The sequence below is a fragment of the Etheostoma cragini genome, chromosome 9, assembly GCF_013103735.1.
Source record: "Etheostoma cragini isolate CJK2018 chromosome 9, CSU_Ecrag_1.0, whole genome shotgun sequence".
Lineage (NCBI taxonomy): Eukaryota > Metazoa > Chordata > Actinopteri > Perciformes > Percidae > Etheostoma > Etheostoma cragini.
The window spans coordinates 8955815-8974603 of NC_048415.1; the positions used below are offsets into that span (position 1 = coordinate 8955815).

Consider the following 18789-nt stretch of genomic DNA (forward strand, 5'->3'; position numbering starts at 1 on the left):
CATTTTAAGAAATGCATACTTGTAGATATGATATATATTACACAACATGTATATGTACATTAACAGTAATAAATAATTAAATAAAATGTGTCTCTTAATGTTTTTGCAATATTTTTACGTAGCTCTTTCTTGTTCATATTTTCCCCACCCATTGTTGACAGAATAAATGGGGCTCCAGAATACAAACACATAAAAAAGGCCAAATGAAAAGGCAATTAATGAAAACAAAACACTTATACCTGCAATATTTATGTGTAGATACCAGTTGAGCCAACAAATGAAACACAGATACCAACACATGTATGTTTGATTCTGTGTGCCTCTAGAATCTTAAAAGAAATGAACACATCAGTATGGAGCAAATTTCAGCTGCATCATCCCTCCCACATCGACTGCATCAGAGGCTGAAAACCTTTCAAGATATTTGACTAACGTGAAAAAAAAGTACTGTAAACATTGGAAGGATTTAAATGGCACTCTGAGGACGGACGCCGTCAAATCCTTCTTGTAAAACCACACTGAGGAACAGGGAGACAACGAAAGATAGATCGGGAACCTTCAAGAACCTGGTTTGCAAAGAGTCTGAAACACTGTATTTTGATTGAACTTTCTTTGGGATCAGATAAACACCCGCACTGGTCAAACAATCACCTTTTAGCTCTTTTATGAGGAGAAACCATGCCTCTAGCACTGGTCCGCTAGCATCTCAGAGCATTTCAGACACTTTTTAACCAGGTTCTTGTGCCCCTTAGCCAATGATCCTTACTAGGTTACAGAAAGAAGCAGGAAAGTGAGTGAAAAGGGTGTTGGGAGTATTTAACCCGAGGTCACAGGGTCCAGCTGAAGGAGGACAAGGAGGAAAGTGGGAGGAAAAGGGTTTAGGGGAAGTAGTCAACTTTAACATGCACAGTCCTGGTGAGGAGGAGCAGGCTGCTCTGTCAGCTGGGGTCCCTGTTTGGCCCCTGTGACGGCGGGATCTCCGGCATCCAGGCTCTCGGACATCTTTTCACAGATGATGTCGACCAGGCGCTCAAAGGTCTGCTTCACATTGATGTTGTCCTTGGCACTGGCCTCGAAGAACTCAAAACCTGAAGAGGAAACAGGGTGTGGAAGATGGTCAGAGAGCTTTAATGGGGACGTATTTTTGCTTTGCCAAACCTTCCTCCACAGCACTGCAAAAGGAGGGTATAGCTAGTCCACAGAGCATATTGGGATGGAAGAAAAATGTGCTCTGGTTTATTGGCATTTCTTTTACCCAGTCACAATCGACATGGTAAGCACCAGACAGTGCCACGGTGCCGCTGCAAAATAGCCTCGGGAAGGGACTTAATTGTTTTGGTGGAATATGTGTACGTTCAAAAGCTGTTTCAGTCCTGCAACAGAAAACTCAGATTGGACAAACAGTCTAGCTAGTTGTCTGGATTTACCCTGCAGAGATCTGAGGAACAGTTAACCATAGTCCTTATAAATGGACCAGAGTTTAAACCTCCAACACAAGAAAAGTGGAAGGTAACGGACATCCAGCTGACAAGAGGGAAATCAGGCCAAATTTCCAAACGGGTAGAGAACAATCCCGGAAGAAGAATGTTGTGGATATAGATTAATGTGGACATGGTCATTTGTGCAACTGCATAGTTTAACATTACCAGGCTAAACCTTCCGCCTGTCCATCTAGTCACTTCAGGTCAGTGTACATAACAAAGAGTTGTATAAAGTGTTTATGTGTGTGTGTGTGTGTGAGTGTGAGTGTGTGTGTGTGCGTGTGCGTGCATGCATGTGCGTGTGTGTACACCATGAACTCACCGAGGTGATCAGACAGCTGTCGACCTCTATCTCCGCCTACCACTCGCTCGTCCTCCATGTCGCACTTGTTCCCTACCAGCAGCACCTGGGCATTGTCCCACGAGTACGTCTTTATCTGAGTCGACCTGGAAGCCAAAACACCCAGCAGTCAGAGAGGAAACTCTGAGACTGTGATCAGACTGCAGGCTGAAGTCTGGATTATTCCTCTAACACGTTTTCTAAATCACTGTATCCAGTAAAAAAGCTGAACAGAGTCTTTAAAGCAAGTGATTGAGCACCGTTACAAAATCCCATCCTGAAAAATGAAACTTAGATGTGACTATTATTTCACATCTAAAATCCGAATCGGGAAACATGTAATTTGACCGTACTGACTGACTATTTTGACAGTGCGGGTGATTTTGTTAAAATATTGCAAAAAGAACCCCATCTGTAACACCTTTGTCCTCTCCTCCTGCGTGCTCCTGCTCAGCCATAGTACCAGACCTCATTGGTGAAAATGCAGTTTCACTTTCTTTTTAAACAGGAAGTAGATGGAGATGGATGTACATGGAAAGGAACAGCTGTGTCCGGTAGGGAAAAGGATGAGGTAGAAGTGAAAATAAAGGCTAGACTTTGACCTACTGTATTAGATTAGGTCTAAATATATTCAGGATAAACTTTAAAAACTCTAGATTTTTTCTTTAAGGACAAATAAATTAACAAACAGAGCCAAAGTACAGGCAGGAGACAAAACTAACACATACAGAAACTTGAACCGCATGCCGTGTTCATCAATCATTCGTATCTTTACAGTACATCTATTTCCACTGGTTATCTACCACTTGATCCATCCTCCACACAGCGCTCCCTCTCACAGGTAAAGCTCCATGGTGTCAGTTTACACTCTCATCACGTACCAGTCCTGGACGGCGTTAAAGGACTCCTCGTTAGTGATGTCATACATGAGGATGAAGCCCATGGCTCCTCGGTAGTAGGCAGTGGTGATGGTGCGGTAACGCTCCTGACCCGCCGTGTCCTGGACAAAAACATCAACAACAATGCAGTTAGTTTTTGACTATTTCTTAACATTTTACAGAATGTATTTCACAGTGACTTCTGACAGATTTGGTTGAGGATACACCTTTCTGTCTTCAAACAGTCTATTTGTCTATATTCCTCACTGAGGGTGCAACCACATCCACAACAGGGGATTCAGACAACATTAACTTATTGTTTAACTTAATGAATTTGACTGGTAAAATGATAAAGCACGTAGAATTTGCAGGGTGCAGAAATTCAAGACAAATTCTAGAGTTGTCTAATCCTTTTTTATACTTCCCGATCTTGTTTTAAAAGACACAATCCTTGATTGGTTTATGGCACACTACTCCTTAGTAGATAGAGTCATGTACACCGATCTTGTATCCTGCATTAAAGATGTATTATCCTGACACATCAAAACAAAACAAAAGAATCCCATGACAACAGGAAATTACAAATAAAAAACGGTGTTTTTATCAGAGCAGATACTTTTGCAGATACAAGAGTGGATTCAGTAATTTATTTAGAATTCTTAAAATATTTAAGACCTGCAGATGCCCCCACACAACGACTCGGGTTCTCTGCTGTGGTTTCAAAATACTTGAGCCAAAAGGAAGCTAAAACATTTAACATGTCAGACTTGCACATTGTTTCCATGTGCACCAGTACAGCCATCATATTAAAATGCCTTTTGTGGTTTTTATAATCTTCATCATCATCTCCTATTGTCTTGACAATGATCCTGTCTCCTCCTTCCTTTGTCTCTCTCTCTGCTTGGCCACAAACCCAGAGGTGAGATTAAATGTCAGTGCTAATTCCTAATGAATGCTCAGGGAATTAAAGCCTGGTGAGTTTCTGATACCCAACCGAGCAGCTTCTGGTCCAATGGCATCACTCTGCTGTCAGTGGAGATAAACAGAGTAAAACAAGACACCAATCAATGGCTCTACTGGAAGTAGGCAGCTTTTTGTTGTACCTCGAACATTCCTGAGTATTTACAAACTGCTTACCAACTACATTATAGAGTGTTATAAGTGATTAATTCAAATAAATTTACAATTGCTATTGTAGTCACATCACACCACATATACAGCGAATACCCAGGTTCTATGTCCTGTTATCAAACTTTCTAGGGAATTCTAAGGAAAACACATACAATAACATGGACTGCAACATGCAGTCTCCAACAAACCATCCAGTCCTTATGACCACAAAAACACACAAAAATAACATAATATACACAGATACACTTTTTAGCTTTTCTTTTCTTGTACTCGTTGATTCTCAGGGCATAAGAATGGCATTTATTATTACTGTTGGTTATTATGTTCTGCAGTTCATGTCCTGCTCATCCACTCAATGTGCTGCAGGCTGCTCAGGATGAGAGCATCACGCTCTCTACCTAAAATGTCAGTGTAGGTAGCACTGAGTGGTGTTACATAATGAACACATTGGAGTACTCGTCTTTGCGTTCACCACGAGCCCTGATACAAAGATAAAGCTGTGAAAATTTTAGATGAGCAAACATTAAGTCAATTAAGTCAATACCTTGTCGGATGTTGTGTGATCTTAACTCTTCAGAAAAACCCAAATTCAATGTTTTCCCTGCCTCCTGGACGTATAGGTACATTAATTTAAATTATTGTATTATGAGTCAAAAGAAAGATACATTGCAGACTACAAGGAAAGCAGTGTAAATTGGCCACTACGTGGACTTGACACCCAAAAAAGGTTTTCTAAAACAAGACAACCTGAATATAAAGTGGCCTATTTTTTTATATATTGTACGTAGACATCTGAGCTCATGACTCCAAAACCATAAAAATAAATAATTACTTGAATAGATTGAGCTGAGAGATGGGGGGGTAATGTGTGTGTGTGAGTGTGTGTGTGTATGTGTGTGTGTGTGTGTGTGTGTGTGTGTGTGTGTGTGTGTGTGTGCGTGCGTGTGTGCGTGTGTGTGTGTGTGTGTGTGTGTGTGTGTGTGGGAAAGGGAGGGGGGATATCTACAAGGGTGAGATGTGTGTAGTAGTGGGGGAGGGGAGATCAGCACCCAGTCATCTATTTCTCGTGCTCTGATTGGCCGATTCTGTCTGCCTTACCAGAGGCAAGACCCGGCAAAGGCTGACAACAGAGACAGCTCTACACACATAACACACACACACACACACATATAAACGCACACTGCTCTGCTCACCATCACAGCTCTGTCTGCTGCAGTATGAGTGTAATTTAGTTTAAGATGTACACCAGGTCCTCAGAGAGCCTGTCTTTACCCTGCTCTTTGATTGTGTTTACTGCTTAACCCTTAAGAGACAACACATTTCTGATGCAAAAACTACTGCCCTGTTTTTTCCTGAAGGCACATCAATGTTACAAGCTGTGTCATTACTTCTATGTTTTCTAGTCTACTCCTCCCAGGGTCAGCTGAATGAGCGAGCTGCAGAGACTGTGGACGGTGTGCAGATGTATGTGTTTACCGCGATCCGAGGATAGTTTACATGATTAAAACTGCACTACAAGGCAGTGTTTCACAGATTCTGCTGCTCTGTTGAACATGTTATGAAATATCTAGTGAAATGTTATTTGTTGTATTATTAGACATTTAAAAAACATAACTAACATTTAAGTGTGTTGAGCTCACCTTCTAATCCTGCTTTTTGAAACGACATTCAGATGTGGAGTTGGTGCTGGTACGCTCATATCAGACTAATTTGTACAACACTTTGTCCGACTACCAAATGCAAATGTTTTTATAGCTGCTCTAAAATACCATACAATCCTTCCTGGAAGTCATTCATAGTGTTGCACTCGGTTGTTAACATGAAAAGAGACAGTTGTGTAAATGTGTGAGGTACAGGGAGTTTCAGACATTCCACCATCCAACAGGCACTGCAGTGGAAGCACACTGATGCCTGGGGACTAAATAAGTCACTTTGTGTCTCTATAGGCTCTGACTGTGCAGCTATAACACTACAGAACACCTTTGACAACTTCAGCAAATCCATTCACAAACTGATTCATCTTAGAAATGCAGACAAATGCACCCAGAACATGGTGGAAATCAGGAAAACGTGGCTTGAAGGTCATATGTGATAATGCAACTAGTCATGGAACATGACTAGTTGAACATTTGATAAGCGGGTGAAGAAAGTGAAGAAAGCTACAAGCTTGTGACAGTGAAGATTATCAATTAATGGCACTCAACACACTCATTCAACTTCGATTCACCGGATCCATACAAAAATTATAGATTTTAGTTTGATTTACTTCCCTCTAGCAACTCAACACATGTCCAGATGTCTTACCCAGATCTGTAATTTGATCCTCTTGTCATTCCTGTAGATGGTTTTCACCTTGAAGTCAATGCCCACCGTGCTGACAAAGGCCGGTGTGAAGGAGTCGTCGGCGTAGCGAAACAAGAAGGAGGTTTTGCCCACACTGCTGTTGCCAATGATGAGGATCTTGAACATATAGTCAAAGTTTTGGTCCGAAGACTCCTTCTGACCGTACGTCGCTGTTGCTGAGGCCATCTGTGGACAGAGACAAAGGGTACACACAAACCTTTAATCAAATGGCCACTGTGACCTCTAAATGTAGCTGACTCGTGCCACTCATGGAGCTCACAATGCAGGTTTTTTCTTTTAACTTAACATAGTCAATAATAATAATATTAATATTAATAATAATAATAATAATAATAATAATAATAATAATAATAATAATAATAATAATAATTAGTTCAAAGCTAATTTCCATCGAGTAAAAAACATCTGTTTTATTCCCTCCAAGGTAGAGGTCCCAGGTATAACAGACTGACATGAGTATACATCAGTCTTGTTGCTGAGTTTGCTGCTAAGAAAGCAAAATAATTCATTCCATTTAGTGGGTTCAATTTAGCACAGTTAAAGGTGTGCATAATAACTGAGTGAGCAAAACAATGTTTTAGCTGTGCGTAACGTGCACCTTGCCAACAAAAATACAAAAAACACTTGCTTATACATGATTAATGTAATGTTTGATCTCCATGTAAATCACTTATATAAAACAAATGAAATGCATTTCTACAAAATTGTTCTACACAATTTAAACCAGAATGGCTACAGTATGTTTCATTTCCCTCCAAAAATCCCTGCTGCAGGAAGCAATACTTTAAAAAACATAGTGGACATTTTTCATAAAGTACGTTTTTTTTAAAGTGTTTGATCCCTTCTTAACTCACTATTTCAAGTGGTAATAACAATTTTAAGGTAAGAGATTTGATGGCACCATAAGATTCCACACTGACAGTCTATGCTATGCATCTGAGGTATATACAGGGATAAAAACTCTACCATATAGTAAGGATATATGGAAAAACACAACAGTTGTATCAACAGAAATCATTACCAAGAGAGCCTTCTAACATCCGATCTCAAAGAGGGATATAAATATAGCCTACAGTGGATATATACTGTATGTATATAACTCAATAAGACCATAGGAATACTCAGACAAGTTATTTGATAAAGCTTAAGGGAAAACTATATCTAAGAATCTATGAAAAAGCAAAAGTGGAGGTGCAACGGTTAATTAGCTTTGATTAATCAACAGGTTTGATGATTAATTAATTGTTTTGTAATAACTTTTCAAACTAAAATTACAAAAGATTTCAGCTACATTAAGATTAGAGTTAGATTAGACCTCATTTTGCATCATAGTGGAAATTTGTCTTGGGCTCCTCCAAAACATATGCATATGCATATTTTCTCTATGCCGTTAATGATAGTAAACTGAATATATCTGGGTTATGGACTGTTGGTGGAATATATTGAATACAGGGTGCTGTGGGGAATTATAATGAATGTTTTCCATAAAATCATTCATCTATTAGTTAAGAAAATAATTCGCAAGATGATGGGGGACTATTGCTAAATCAGATGCAGATACGTAATGGATAGTTTGATTTGCTTGGTGACGGGAAATGGATCCACAAACTGGAGCCAGACATACAGTATACAGTGTTCCTTCATCCAGGCACATCTGCACCTCCTAATGCTGCCATGGCCAGATCTCTTCTGCCCTATCTTAAATAATGACCATCTCCTTTAAAGTCATAAGCAAAAAAACAAACTTTAACACAATTAAACCTAAGAATACCTTAAAAAACAGCACAGGGGATTTTTCATATAGAGAAAAAGGTAATACATTTTATGAGTGTTTCGACAAAAGATGAGATTCTGTCAGCATCTCCGACAGACTTAGACATTGCACATTTGCTTATTGAATCAAAGCAACACTGCATTGTCAGGGCAAAACAGAAAACCCATCTGAGTTTTCTCAATTTGGCGAAGAGGTTGGAGGCAAATGGTTCAATCAGTCACAATCATCTCTGGATGTGAGAGGAATAATTCACTGCACAAGTCAGTTTGGAGTTTGATATGATATACCGGTGACTGGAGGCAGCTGTTGGTGTTCCCTGCACACCAACGGCTGCCCCTCCATTCACTGGTCCATCAAGCTTCAGAGGTTTGCAGACAATACCACTGTCAGTGTATTCATTACTGGTGGTGATGAGTCCGCCTACAGGTGGGAGCTTGACCACCTAGTGACCTGGTGCAGTCAGAACAACTTAGATCTAAACACTTTGAAGACAGTGGAGATGGTTGGGGATTTTAGAAAGGACTCAACCCCACCTGCCCCCATCACCCTGGGTGATTCAACAGTCAACACTATTGAGTCCTGCCACTTCCCAAGACCTCAACATCAGCACAACCTCACACTACAAAAAGAGTTTTTTCCCCTCTGCAGACCTTGTTAACAAGGCAAGGGACCCCCACTGACATAGACTCTTAAGGACCTGACACACCAAGCCAAGGGCCAGGAGCTAGGGGCGATGACGCGCGACTGTGGCGCCCCCTCACAGTGTTCCACGTTGCCTTTGTCTATTCCAAAAATTAGAACTGGAACACAAATCAGAGACAGCCGTTGGAAAAGTACCAAGTACGTTGTGCACATGCGTTCAAGGAAATAACTCTCCATACGCTAATCTGCTAATTTGACCCACTCAACATGCCTTCATCATACCTTGGTTACACAAAAATTGTCACTCATCTGGCAGTGTGCTTTTCTATGATGTGAAAAGATTCTGTTACGCCGAATCGACCAAAAAAGGAAGAAATAGCCCGATGTAGAGTGACGGTGTGGCACACACAGCACAAACTTGGGCAACGGTTGCAACGGTTCTTATGGTGGGTCAGGGCCCCTAATCCTACAATCCTGGACTATATACCGGTTTTCTATATATTCAGAAGTTGTGCAGATCCCTCAACCTTTTTAAACTTCCTGCACTAATCCATACAGCCTTTTTTAATGTTAAACAGTTCTATTGTTCAATTTTTTTGTTCACATTATTGTTTGTTTACTTCATATTCATATTTCATATGTTTATGTACAGTATGCACATGCACCAACCACCAAAGTCTTTACTTGCTTGATTCTGATGTTCACCAGCTGGACATTAACAAATAATAGCTCTGTGTCACTACCATCATTTACCATCATAAGAGGATCATTTTAGGGTCACATCTGACAAACACTGTTGATAACTTCCTTGTGGCAGGAGTCTCATTTACAGCTTAAGTTACAGTCTAGGAAAGAAGTAGCTTGACCACACCAACAAGGACAGCATAAGAAATGATTATATGACAGTGGTGGCCTACACACTCACAATCTACTATTGCAGGTATTTACGTCAACTGTAGAGCTAGGCTAGCCAAGACGTGTATCTGCTATTTAATGCAACTGTCATACACTACATAGGCTACATACAATTTCCTAGGAACTACTTTCTGTGTCTTATTGGACTGAAATACTTAGTGTTTTAGATTTTAAAGATTTTAAAGTTCCTTAAAATCTTTGCAACAACTGCAGTGAGTATGACCAACAACAAAAAAAGAATAAGACTCAAAAGTACTTTTAACTGTCTGGATGAGATGCAAACACATTAGCTTGTCAAACCCTGAACTGGCTCAAGGTGTAAAACATGCTTCTCCAAGAGAGGAATAACAACAAGTGAGAAAAGTTCCTGACTTCCTTCTCACCTCCGCACACCTGGAAAGTCACATTTAAGTAAGTAACAGTCGGACATGGTCGACCGAGACAATTCAACCCTCTTACAAGAAGCATAGCTTATTTACTTAATAACCATCCGCTACATGATTGGGACTTGCAACATTTGCTGGTATGCAACCGGTTACTACCAGCGGGGTAGAAGAGTACAGGGCTACGAAGACAAAAAGGATTCTGGAAACCTTTTCGACTCTTGAGAGCACATTGACTTGAGCCCACAGGCGTCAGAGTCGCTGTAACCTGCTCTATATTTAGACTGTTATCTCCACTCAGCTGCAGTGGAACACGAGAACTCTCAGGGAATAAAGCACAAACAAAACAACTGCACCCTCCTCAGAGCGCCGGCCTATCGGTTTACATGAAGGAACACAGAGATACTTGTTAAATAATGAAAAAGCACCGACCCTTCCTCAACACAGGGCGGAGGAGGTGGTAATTGATGGGAGTTAAAGCCATCACAAAACCTGCTACATGCAACATAACTGTAAGTGGGGCTCAAACAGAAAGCTGAAGGGAAAAGGAATAATAAAACCAGAACCAGGTTCCTAATTTGAGAACATCTGAAAGCGCAGCATCACGGTTGTCAATTTGTATTTGGTTGATGATAAGTTGTGCTCCGCCTGTGACGTCAATAACTCTTCACAAATCTGCAGCCTTGAGCTCCTGCGTATACTTCAGAACACTACTGGATTTAAATATAACAAGTTTTAATCCAGAATCCAAAAAGACAACATTTGAAATTGAGCATGGGACTAAAATCAACTTCAATTGTTTTTTTTATCAATAATTAATCACATTCTAATAAAGTAATAAGCAAGTTAAACATTAGGACTAAATATATTTAAATATAATTTACAGTAGATTACACACAAAAGTTTCTAATTTCTCTGAATGTATTTGCTCATTCAAAACCTACACAGGTCAGTTTAAACTACAGGGATGTTGTCAGACGTGTTTGTGCTTATATTTTATAAATAAATGTAGTAATTCATCAGTTAAAAAAAAAAAAAAACACAATTAAAGCTTTTCTGTTGTCTGGAAACTATTCAATATATTTTTTCAAACCCATTGACTGCCAAGTCACCAGAAGAGAGACACTGTGAAAAACCAAAATAAATGTTTTATTCTAAAGTGGAATAATGTACTGAATAGGTACCTCAGTGTCATTAAAAAAACTCTGTGTGTTATGTGCCATTTACTATAGAAGTAAGTCAAAAATGCTTGAGCTGATGTTCACTGTGTTTCAGCATGACTCTAAACCCAGTATTGGCACTGTTTGATGATGTTTTCATTGTTTTTTAAACACGTTACACTCATATTTTGAGGCAAACTTTATTTGTATTCATGTAAATCTGTCTCTATCTCAGAAATGTACTGCAAGTCACAGTTACAACACTGTTCATCAAAGGTGTCTGTAAACAAGTTCAAATTAGCCTGACTCAGCATTTTTTTAAATTGGCAACCCATCAAGTCTAATTAGATGACTGAAAATGTGCTCTGCAGTGACGTGAACTGCAGTTGTACCCAGGCTGAGGCTGTAATCCATACCAACTACAGGAAAGGAGAATAAACACAGAGGTTGAAGGAGACATACAGCATGTTGACAACTAAAGATCCTCACTAAATCAACTAACCTGCAAGAGATTCTGCCCTCCTATGTAGTATTTCTGAAAAGAATTTTACTTCGATTTGATTTGATTTCATACAGATGATCGGAAGACTGGTTTTGAGCTAAAAGAGAACCAGATGAAAAATGGGACTTTTTTACTACATGCCCTGGTTTGCTTGTTATAGAGGCTTAAACTAAAGTATTAGACCCAGAATGAGTTAATACCATACGATTTCATTCACTTAAGAGATGAGTTACCTTATTTATCAAAGACCTCATGGAAATATTCAGTTGGAGAAACTCCAGTTTAGTTGACAGAAATACAAATGTTGACATATTAAAAGGAAAAGAACAACAGAAAGTGTCTTGGTGTGGTGTCTTCCCACATCAAGCTGCCAGAACAAATTCATGTCTGTGAAAATCATGAAATACTCTCCGACTTCTGCCTAACACAATGCTCCCATAGGTGTTAATTCGGGCTGAGATCTGGTGCTGGTTGAACGAAATAAAGTTCAAACTTTGCCAAGCTATAACTTTATAACTAAGATATCTAAGATGTCTATTTTTCACAGTAAACCAAAACAAATCTAAAAATGTTTCTCTGGCTCCTACCAAAGCAAACCTTCTGGACAAGAGAACACACTTGATCACAGTCAAGGTTTGGTGTTAGATTTCATCACTGGCCAGCCTAATTAAAAATGTATATGTTCCTGCTACTGTTGCACCAAAGTGTCTACTCAGCGCAGCAGCTATTTCAGCCCCTTTGCTTTTCATCAACGAGTTTCTTTAAGCTGAGTCAGCGGTGTTGCAGGTATAGCAAAGGAAATAATCTTTGCTTGCTTTTTCCCAAAAGCTTTCCACCTCTGCACTTTTCTCTACAAAATATATTTCTCTCAGAATTTTATTTACCACTTCAGGAATATTTGCTGCATCTTTCAAGGTGCTAGAACGTGATCTACCCTTTTGGCTTTTTTCCTAATGTTTTCTTAAAATGTAGTATCTAAAATGGGGATTTATCGAGTTTGTTCTGGACCAAAGTGCTGGTTTAAAGACCTTAAACGTAAGTTAAACATGACATGCTTAAGTTAAACGTAAGCATGTCACAGTTATTAATAGCTGCCATCAGAGGAGGTTAAAAATTAGCAGCCACAGCTGAAAGTCTGGATCTTGTCAAACACTATCACAGACCTTTGTTGGCTGCTAAGTGTCTGTTTGTGACGGTGTGGTGAGATTACTGCAGCCTTTCCTCTGCGTCTTAGAGATTAGCTTTGGAGAACAGAGTTTGCTTCTTCAACAATCCATTATTTTATACAGAAGCGTACAGACTGAAGGCCTATGTGCTTAATCTCAAAGTAATTAAATTCTCATTATGCAAATGTATTTCAGCCTGCTGCTTTCATTGGCCTCAATAGTTAACCACCTTTGAACAAAGTTTACAGTCAGCTGCCGTATCACATAGGTTTGTTACAACAGTGCTAACCCCTGCACCACTGTGTTGCCTGTTTTCTACAATATAAAGCCTTACAGATTGTAAAAACTATTTACATACAAAGATCTGAAATTATTTAAAAAAAACAGTATGCAGTACACTTGCAGCTACACATACATCAATCTCCATTGAAGTAGCTGTACATTTTCTGCTTTTCTCAAGAGCACATTGTCAGTAGTTACAACTTAGTGCCACCCTCTGTCATCAAGTGAGGAGTGTTTTTCTTTAATCCTAATTTAATCATGACTAAGAGTTGTGAGCTTCTTGGCTGGACAATGACATCATCAAGCTCTCCTCTAAACGTGTCACCTAAAAGAGATTGACGTCCTCCAGGAGCTGGATTGATCCACAGCTAAGTGCTGCTGAGGACAGCTAGTCAGGCTCATTTAATCAGCAGCGGCTGGCTTCCTGCAGACTGATCCCAGATCACCCAAACACCTTCTTGTTAAAAGACAGCTACTTAGGAACCTGCTGACTGACGGAGGCGTTTTCAGCCCCACTCAGAGAGCAAAGTCATACTGGAATTTCACTTTAAACACATGTCTCTGAGGTGGGGATAATCTCTTTTCTTTAGACATGTACTCAAGTACTGCACTTAAGTACATAATGAAAAAGAAAGGTTCATGGTTCTTTCCACCATCCAAACTCATAAAACTCATAGTGAAAGAAATGGACAAAGTGACGCCATAGACTTCGACGGAGACCATCAAAGTCAATTGGAAACACTTTTTCGGTGATGGCTGAGTGTTACTGCGCAGCCTCAAACTGAGTTTGACGTAGATCTGACCTGAGCAACGTGTCTGAAAGTTGGAAGTCTTCTGGTAGCTGTGCTAAGAGAAATCGGAATCATTCCAAGTGTAAATAAATTAAGAATAACGCTAACTGCGATTGACATTGAGATGTTTTTTTCCATTGCCTGTATTTATTCTCCGTCCCCCGTGAATATGGGTATACCTTGTTATTCCTACTTCATGATTTAACAATATATACTTTTCTTAAAATATCCTAGTTGTCTGTGGATAAACGTTACTTCATATGAATTAATTTGCCACATACTGAAGTATTTCCAATCCATCAAAAACAGATGGGATTCTTTACAAATGAGATGAGATCTAGGTATTTGAAACAGTAAGTGAATGCATTACATTCGTCCCGTTAGTAGAACAAATGGGCAGTAGTGGAAAGTAATTAAGCACATTTACTAAATTAAGTAATATTGAGAACTTCCATTTTATGCTACTGGTTAAAAGTAGCTAAAGTTAGCTCCATTTTTTCCAGCTACCACATTAAAGTACCCCTTACATATTAATACATCAAAAACAATAATCCAATAATATGATATAACACTGACAGGGGCCATACAGCAAGAGTACTTTGCTACTTTAAGTACATTTGATGCCAATACATATTAATAAAATTTTGAACAAAGGATTGTACTTTATTTGTAATATCTTGACTTGATCTTCAAACTGTTATCTTGGTCTTTACAACTTTTACTTTGCTACTTTTACATGAAACAATGAATACAATACTTCTCCCACAGCTGCAAACTCTTGTGTAAATAAATTCATCATTAGGAAGGTTTTCACAAATCTATTCACAACCAGGACCATGAACTATAGGAAATAAAATCGCAACTAAATTAGAGAAACAAGCGGGATGAATCAAATTTATCTACCACTAGATTGACTCAAGCGTGATTCGAATTCAAAATATCTTTCAACATACAGAATGTCAGGGTTGTCATGGTAAATCTCTTTTAAGATGATTTTTCCTCTGTGGCTGTGCTGTTTTTCATCTAAATAAATGACAAGTATTCAGTGGATTTGATGCTAAAAGAAAACTTTGTTTTCTCATCAGGGAGAAAAAGTGGGACACCAGAACTGCACAGCTAAAACACCGACTGGTCAAAATATTTGACATAAAAAATAAATCTCAACATGTCTTGTTGAGGTTTAAGGTTTAACATACCAACATTTCACCTGACTTATCACTTATCACTACATCTCTATGTTTCACACATCATATTGGTGTGTGAAACAATAACTCATAATGTACTACAACAGAGAAGATGCAGTGGTTTTAGGCAGCTGCTGTCCTGCTCCTGGCTGCCTGGGACAGCATTTTTCCCCTTTTTCCTCCAATCACGTGCCTCCTTTTCTAGGAAGCTGGGGGATGCAGATGAGAGGAGGGAAAGCTAAAAATAGCATATCTTCTTCTTTCTATTTTTTCTCTCCACAGCAAACAGAAAGCAGAGATGGGGGGAGAGCCAGCATGCGTGAGATGGTTTTTTCATGCTAGAGTCTGCAGGTCAATCCGGCATGTTTTGAATGTATCTGTTTGTAAACTGGTTTTTACTTCTTAAATATTAGCTTTTTATTTGAATCGTCTGCCCTGTTTTACACATATCTATTTTTTTCAATTGAAAAAAAACATATTAATCAAAAATGAAAAGCTTGTTATTGAAGTTGAAACCTTCTTCCTGCACTTTGTCAATGTATTAAGGCTTTAGTTAGTTACTACCCACTTATTAATATAATAAAGTATGCTTTGATATTTTTTTTTAGGACAATTCAAATGAATTAAAAATAATGTTTTGGGATGCAAACTGGTGATAGCTGAAATTCCGGCATTTTCCATTCAGGAGTACCATGTTTGACTTTCAGAGATATTTTTCTTCTTCTTATGATTGTGTAAAAGCCTCTGAAGCAACTTCAGATCATCATCGGAAAACAAATGTCTTCACTGAAACAATTATTTCAGGTATCAAATGACGTATAGAAACAACTCTGACCTTTGAGTCTGTCATAAATCTGGCAGACTGATATTTATCTGAAATGTAATACAAATTATCAACCAACATATGAATCTGATCCTGGGCTGGAACTGTAGGAGTGTTTGTCACAGGCCACATGGATGCATGGGTTTTCCCAGGAGAAAGCTGATGAGTCAGTCTTGCCTTTAGGTCTTGCTAGCGGTAATTTAACTGTCAGCAGAGGAAGTATAGATGCAACCTGCAGACTGTTGGTCTCATATTTAGATTCTGCACACATGAAAGTTTGTAATCACTGGAGGCAAAATTCAAATTAATTTGATCTTAACTCATGCATACATTGTTTAGTGGCATTGTAAGATCAGCATTCAGACATTGGCGTGTTTATAAATTCTTTTCCTCCTTTGTGCATGTACATTGGGCACTCCCAATATAATTTTAGTTTGAATATGGAAGTCAAGTTTAAGTTTTAGAATAAAAATTACAAAGAGGCTTACATCACATATATGATGTAGGCCTCTTTGTAGTTTTTATTCTATTTCATTCTTCTGTAGCCTACTGAAATGTGCTGTTGCGGTATGGGAGGCACACACAATCATGTTAATTCATTTGAAGGCACTAACCAAGATCCGATTGGTTTAGGACTATATGATTCACCTTATCACAGGAACACACCAGTCCTGCATATGGTTCAACGTTTCATGGAAAGTACAGTAATATTTCAACCATCATCTCCATATTCGCACCAATAGTCTATGGTATTCAGTGATGGTGAGATGATTAGGTTATTTCAGGTTAATAATCATTCAAATTATAGATTGTGTTTGCGTGTCAAAAAATAACGTCGGATTACTCTCGCCTCGTTTGCTTTTTCAGTGTATTTTATGTGTTGTGAATTGTATTCTATTGTTGTGGATCCGACACATTTAGACCCATTTTCCTGATTTAAACCGTCGGAAGGAGTGAAACGCCTTTTTCTGCAGGACAGGCCCCAAGTCAACCAGAGCTCCACTATACCAGAAGCAGCCTTCACATCCATTCCCACAGATTACACGAGTAAATATGCATTTCATGCACCTACGAGGGTTTTATGGTTTTCACAATGAAAACAGCTGCTCTAAGCAAGCATCTTATAGCCTATGTCAAGGTTCCTAAATTTGGCACAGGCTACCTATTATGTATTTACTATTCAAACAGAAGCGCACATTTACAATACCTACAGTGCTACATTTACATATAACATGTATGTCCATGCAATAGAGTAATAAAACAGAAATCCCACCTTTATAGATTTCTATCCGTCTGCTATCCACCACACCAGCACCCGCAGAAACACCACCACTGTCAAGTTAGAAAGGCTGTGCAACACTACATCCGGCAACGATTTTCCAGAATAAAAGCCTTTGAAAAAGGGCTGTCTGTTTTAAATAGACAATATAGACAATGTAGATAATTATAATCATAATTCTGTTAAAAAAAAGTGAAGAAAAGCAGACTGCTTTGATTCTATTCACTAAAAGCAAAACATGCAGAAGATAACATGCAAGATAATTGTATTTTAAATGTATGTCATTTTAAAAAAAATATGTGAAAAAATTACAATAAATCAGCATTATGATTCAAAACAATTTAACAATCATAATAGGCCACTGGTCATTCTGATTGGACAGGTCAACGCAGTAAGGTGCCTCATAACAAACAAACTGCATAATCATTTAACCAAATGATCTACAGTGGCTAAAGTAGCTTCAAGCCGCTACAGAGATGAAGAGCGGGCCACAGATGTCTGGAAAAACTCTGGTATTTCTAACGCACACCACCAGTTATTATCTTTTTCACATTTTTAGTCTTCAGGCTCAACCACTGACTGTAAAACGAATGGACAGTGAATCCGGCTCTGCGAAGTTCTGCAAATGCGGAAGTGCGATGAACCTGCATTCTATCGGAATTCCAGCAGGGGGCGACACATGCGGTTGGAAAAGGAGGTCGGTTTCTGCGGAAGTCTATGAGAAGGTGACCCACTTCTTACTTGATTTATAACAGTTAACCCGTTAACTGATCCCGTTGTTCTGAACGGAGACCAGTGATGGAAAATAGAAGCACTTTTTCTTTACGTTTTGGCTACGAAAATAGCTTCTACTTTCCTTCACTGGTCTCCGTCCAGAACAACGGGATCTGTTGGTCCACGTCCACTTGGTCTGTCTCATAGACCGTATTAACGGTCTATGGTCTGTCTATGGGCTACCCCCTTGCTCATAGCACAGATATACAAACCAATGGGTGACGTCACACCAATCGCCGCTCGCTCCAGTGACATCAGGCTAGAGTAATGAGCTTGTGTTCTCTAAATGAAGTCATACAGGCACATCCATGACCTTAACGCAAGCGATTTTACTCTGAAAGAAAGTAAGCGTCTTGTCTTTCTGTAAATCCGCCATCTTTACGAAGCTAGAAGCGTCAAATGAATGACAGGTGGGCGGGATTTTGAAGGCAGTGGGGAAGATTGACAGCGTGTCTGACGAATCCAACGCCACGATGTAACAACTATCTTGAAACATTCCGCCTCAAATACGCAACCTTTACTCAACCTGTCATTTGTTATTAATATAGCCCTTCCGGAGAGACTAAATTATTCGTCAGGAGGTCAAACATGTTGCTGTTTCCATTGTCTGACACTGGTCTTACATATCAACCTACTGCAAAACATTTTAATATATTAAGAATAGCCTACCAGAGTATGCCTAATACATTACATGGTTAACAATAGATCAAATGTACCAAATCGTTGTTTGTAACCTCAGAGAAGTATGGCTTCACAAATGGTTCTGTGAGGTTAGCAGCCTAGGTTATTTTTTACTCTTGTAAGGTTATGGCACACAGAGTCAAAAAATACATTGTTCTTGTTTAAAAAGGCAGAATCTGAAAAAGTGAAGTATGTGAAAGTATGGGAACAGTAGAACATGTATTAATTAGGAAAAAAGT

At 39.0% G+C, this 18789-nt stretch overlaps 1 protein-coding gene across 1 annotated transcript; it reads right to left on the minus strand.

Annotated features, from left to right (window-relative positions):
* Positions 1-659: 659 nt before the first annotated feature.
* Positions 660-17184, minus strand: rab3ab (RAB3A, member RAS oncogene family, b). Its single transcript, XM_034881252.1, has 5 exons — positions 17090-17184; positions 6135-6359; positions 2703-2821; positions 1804-1928; positions 660-1088 (listed from the first exon to the last, which is right to left on the minus strand). Exons 2-5 carry the CDS (start codon positions 6357-6359, stop codon positions 898-900), a joined length of 660 nt encoding a protein of 219 aa, XP_034737143.1. The 5' UTR covers positions 17090-17184; the 3' UTR covers positions 660-897.
* Between the last annotated feature and the right edge of the window lie 1605 nt (positions 17185-18789).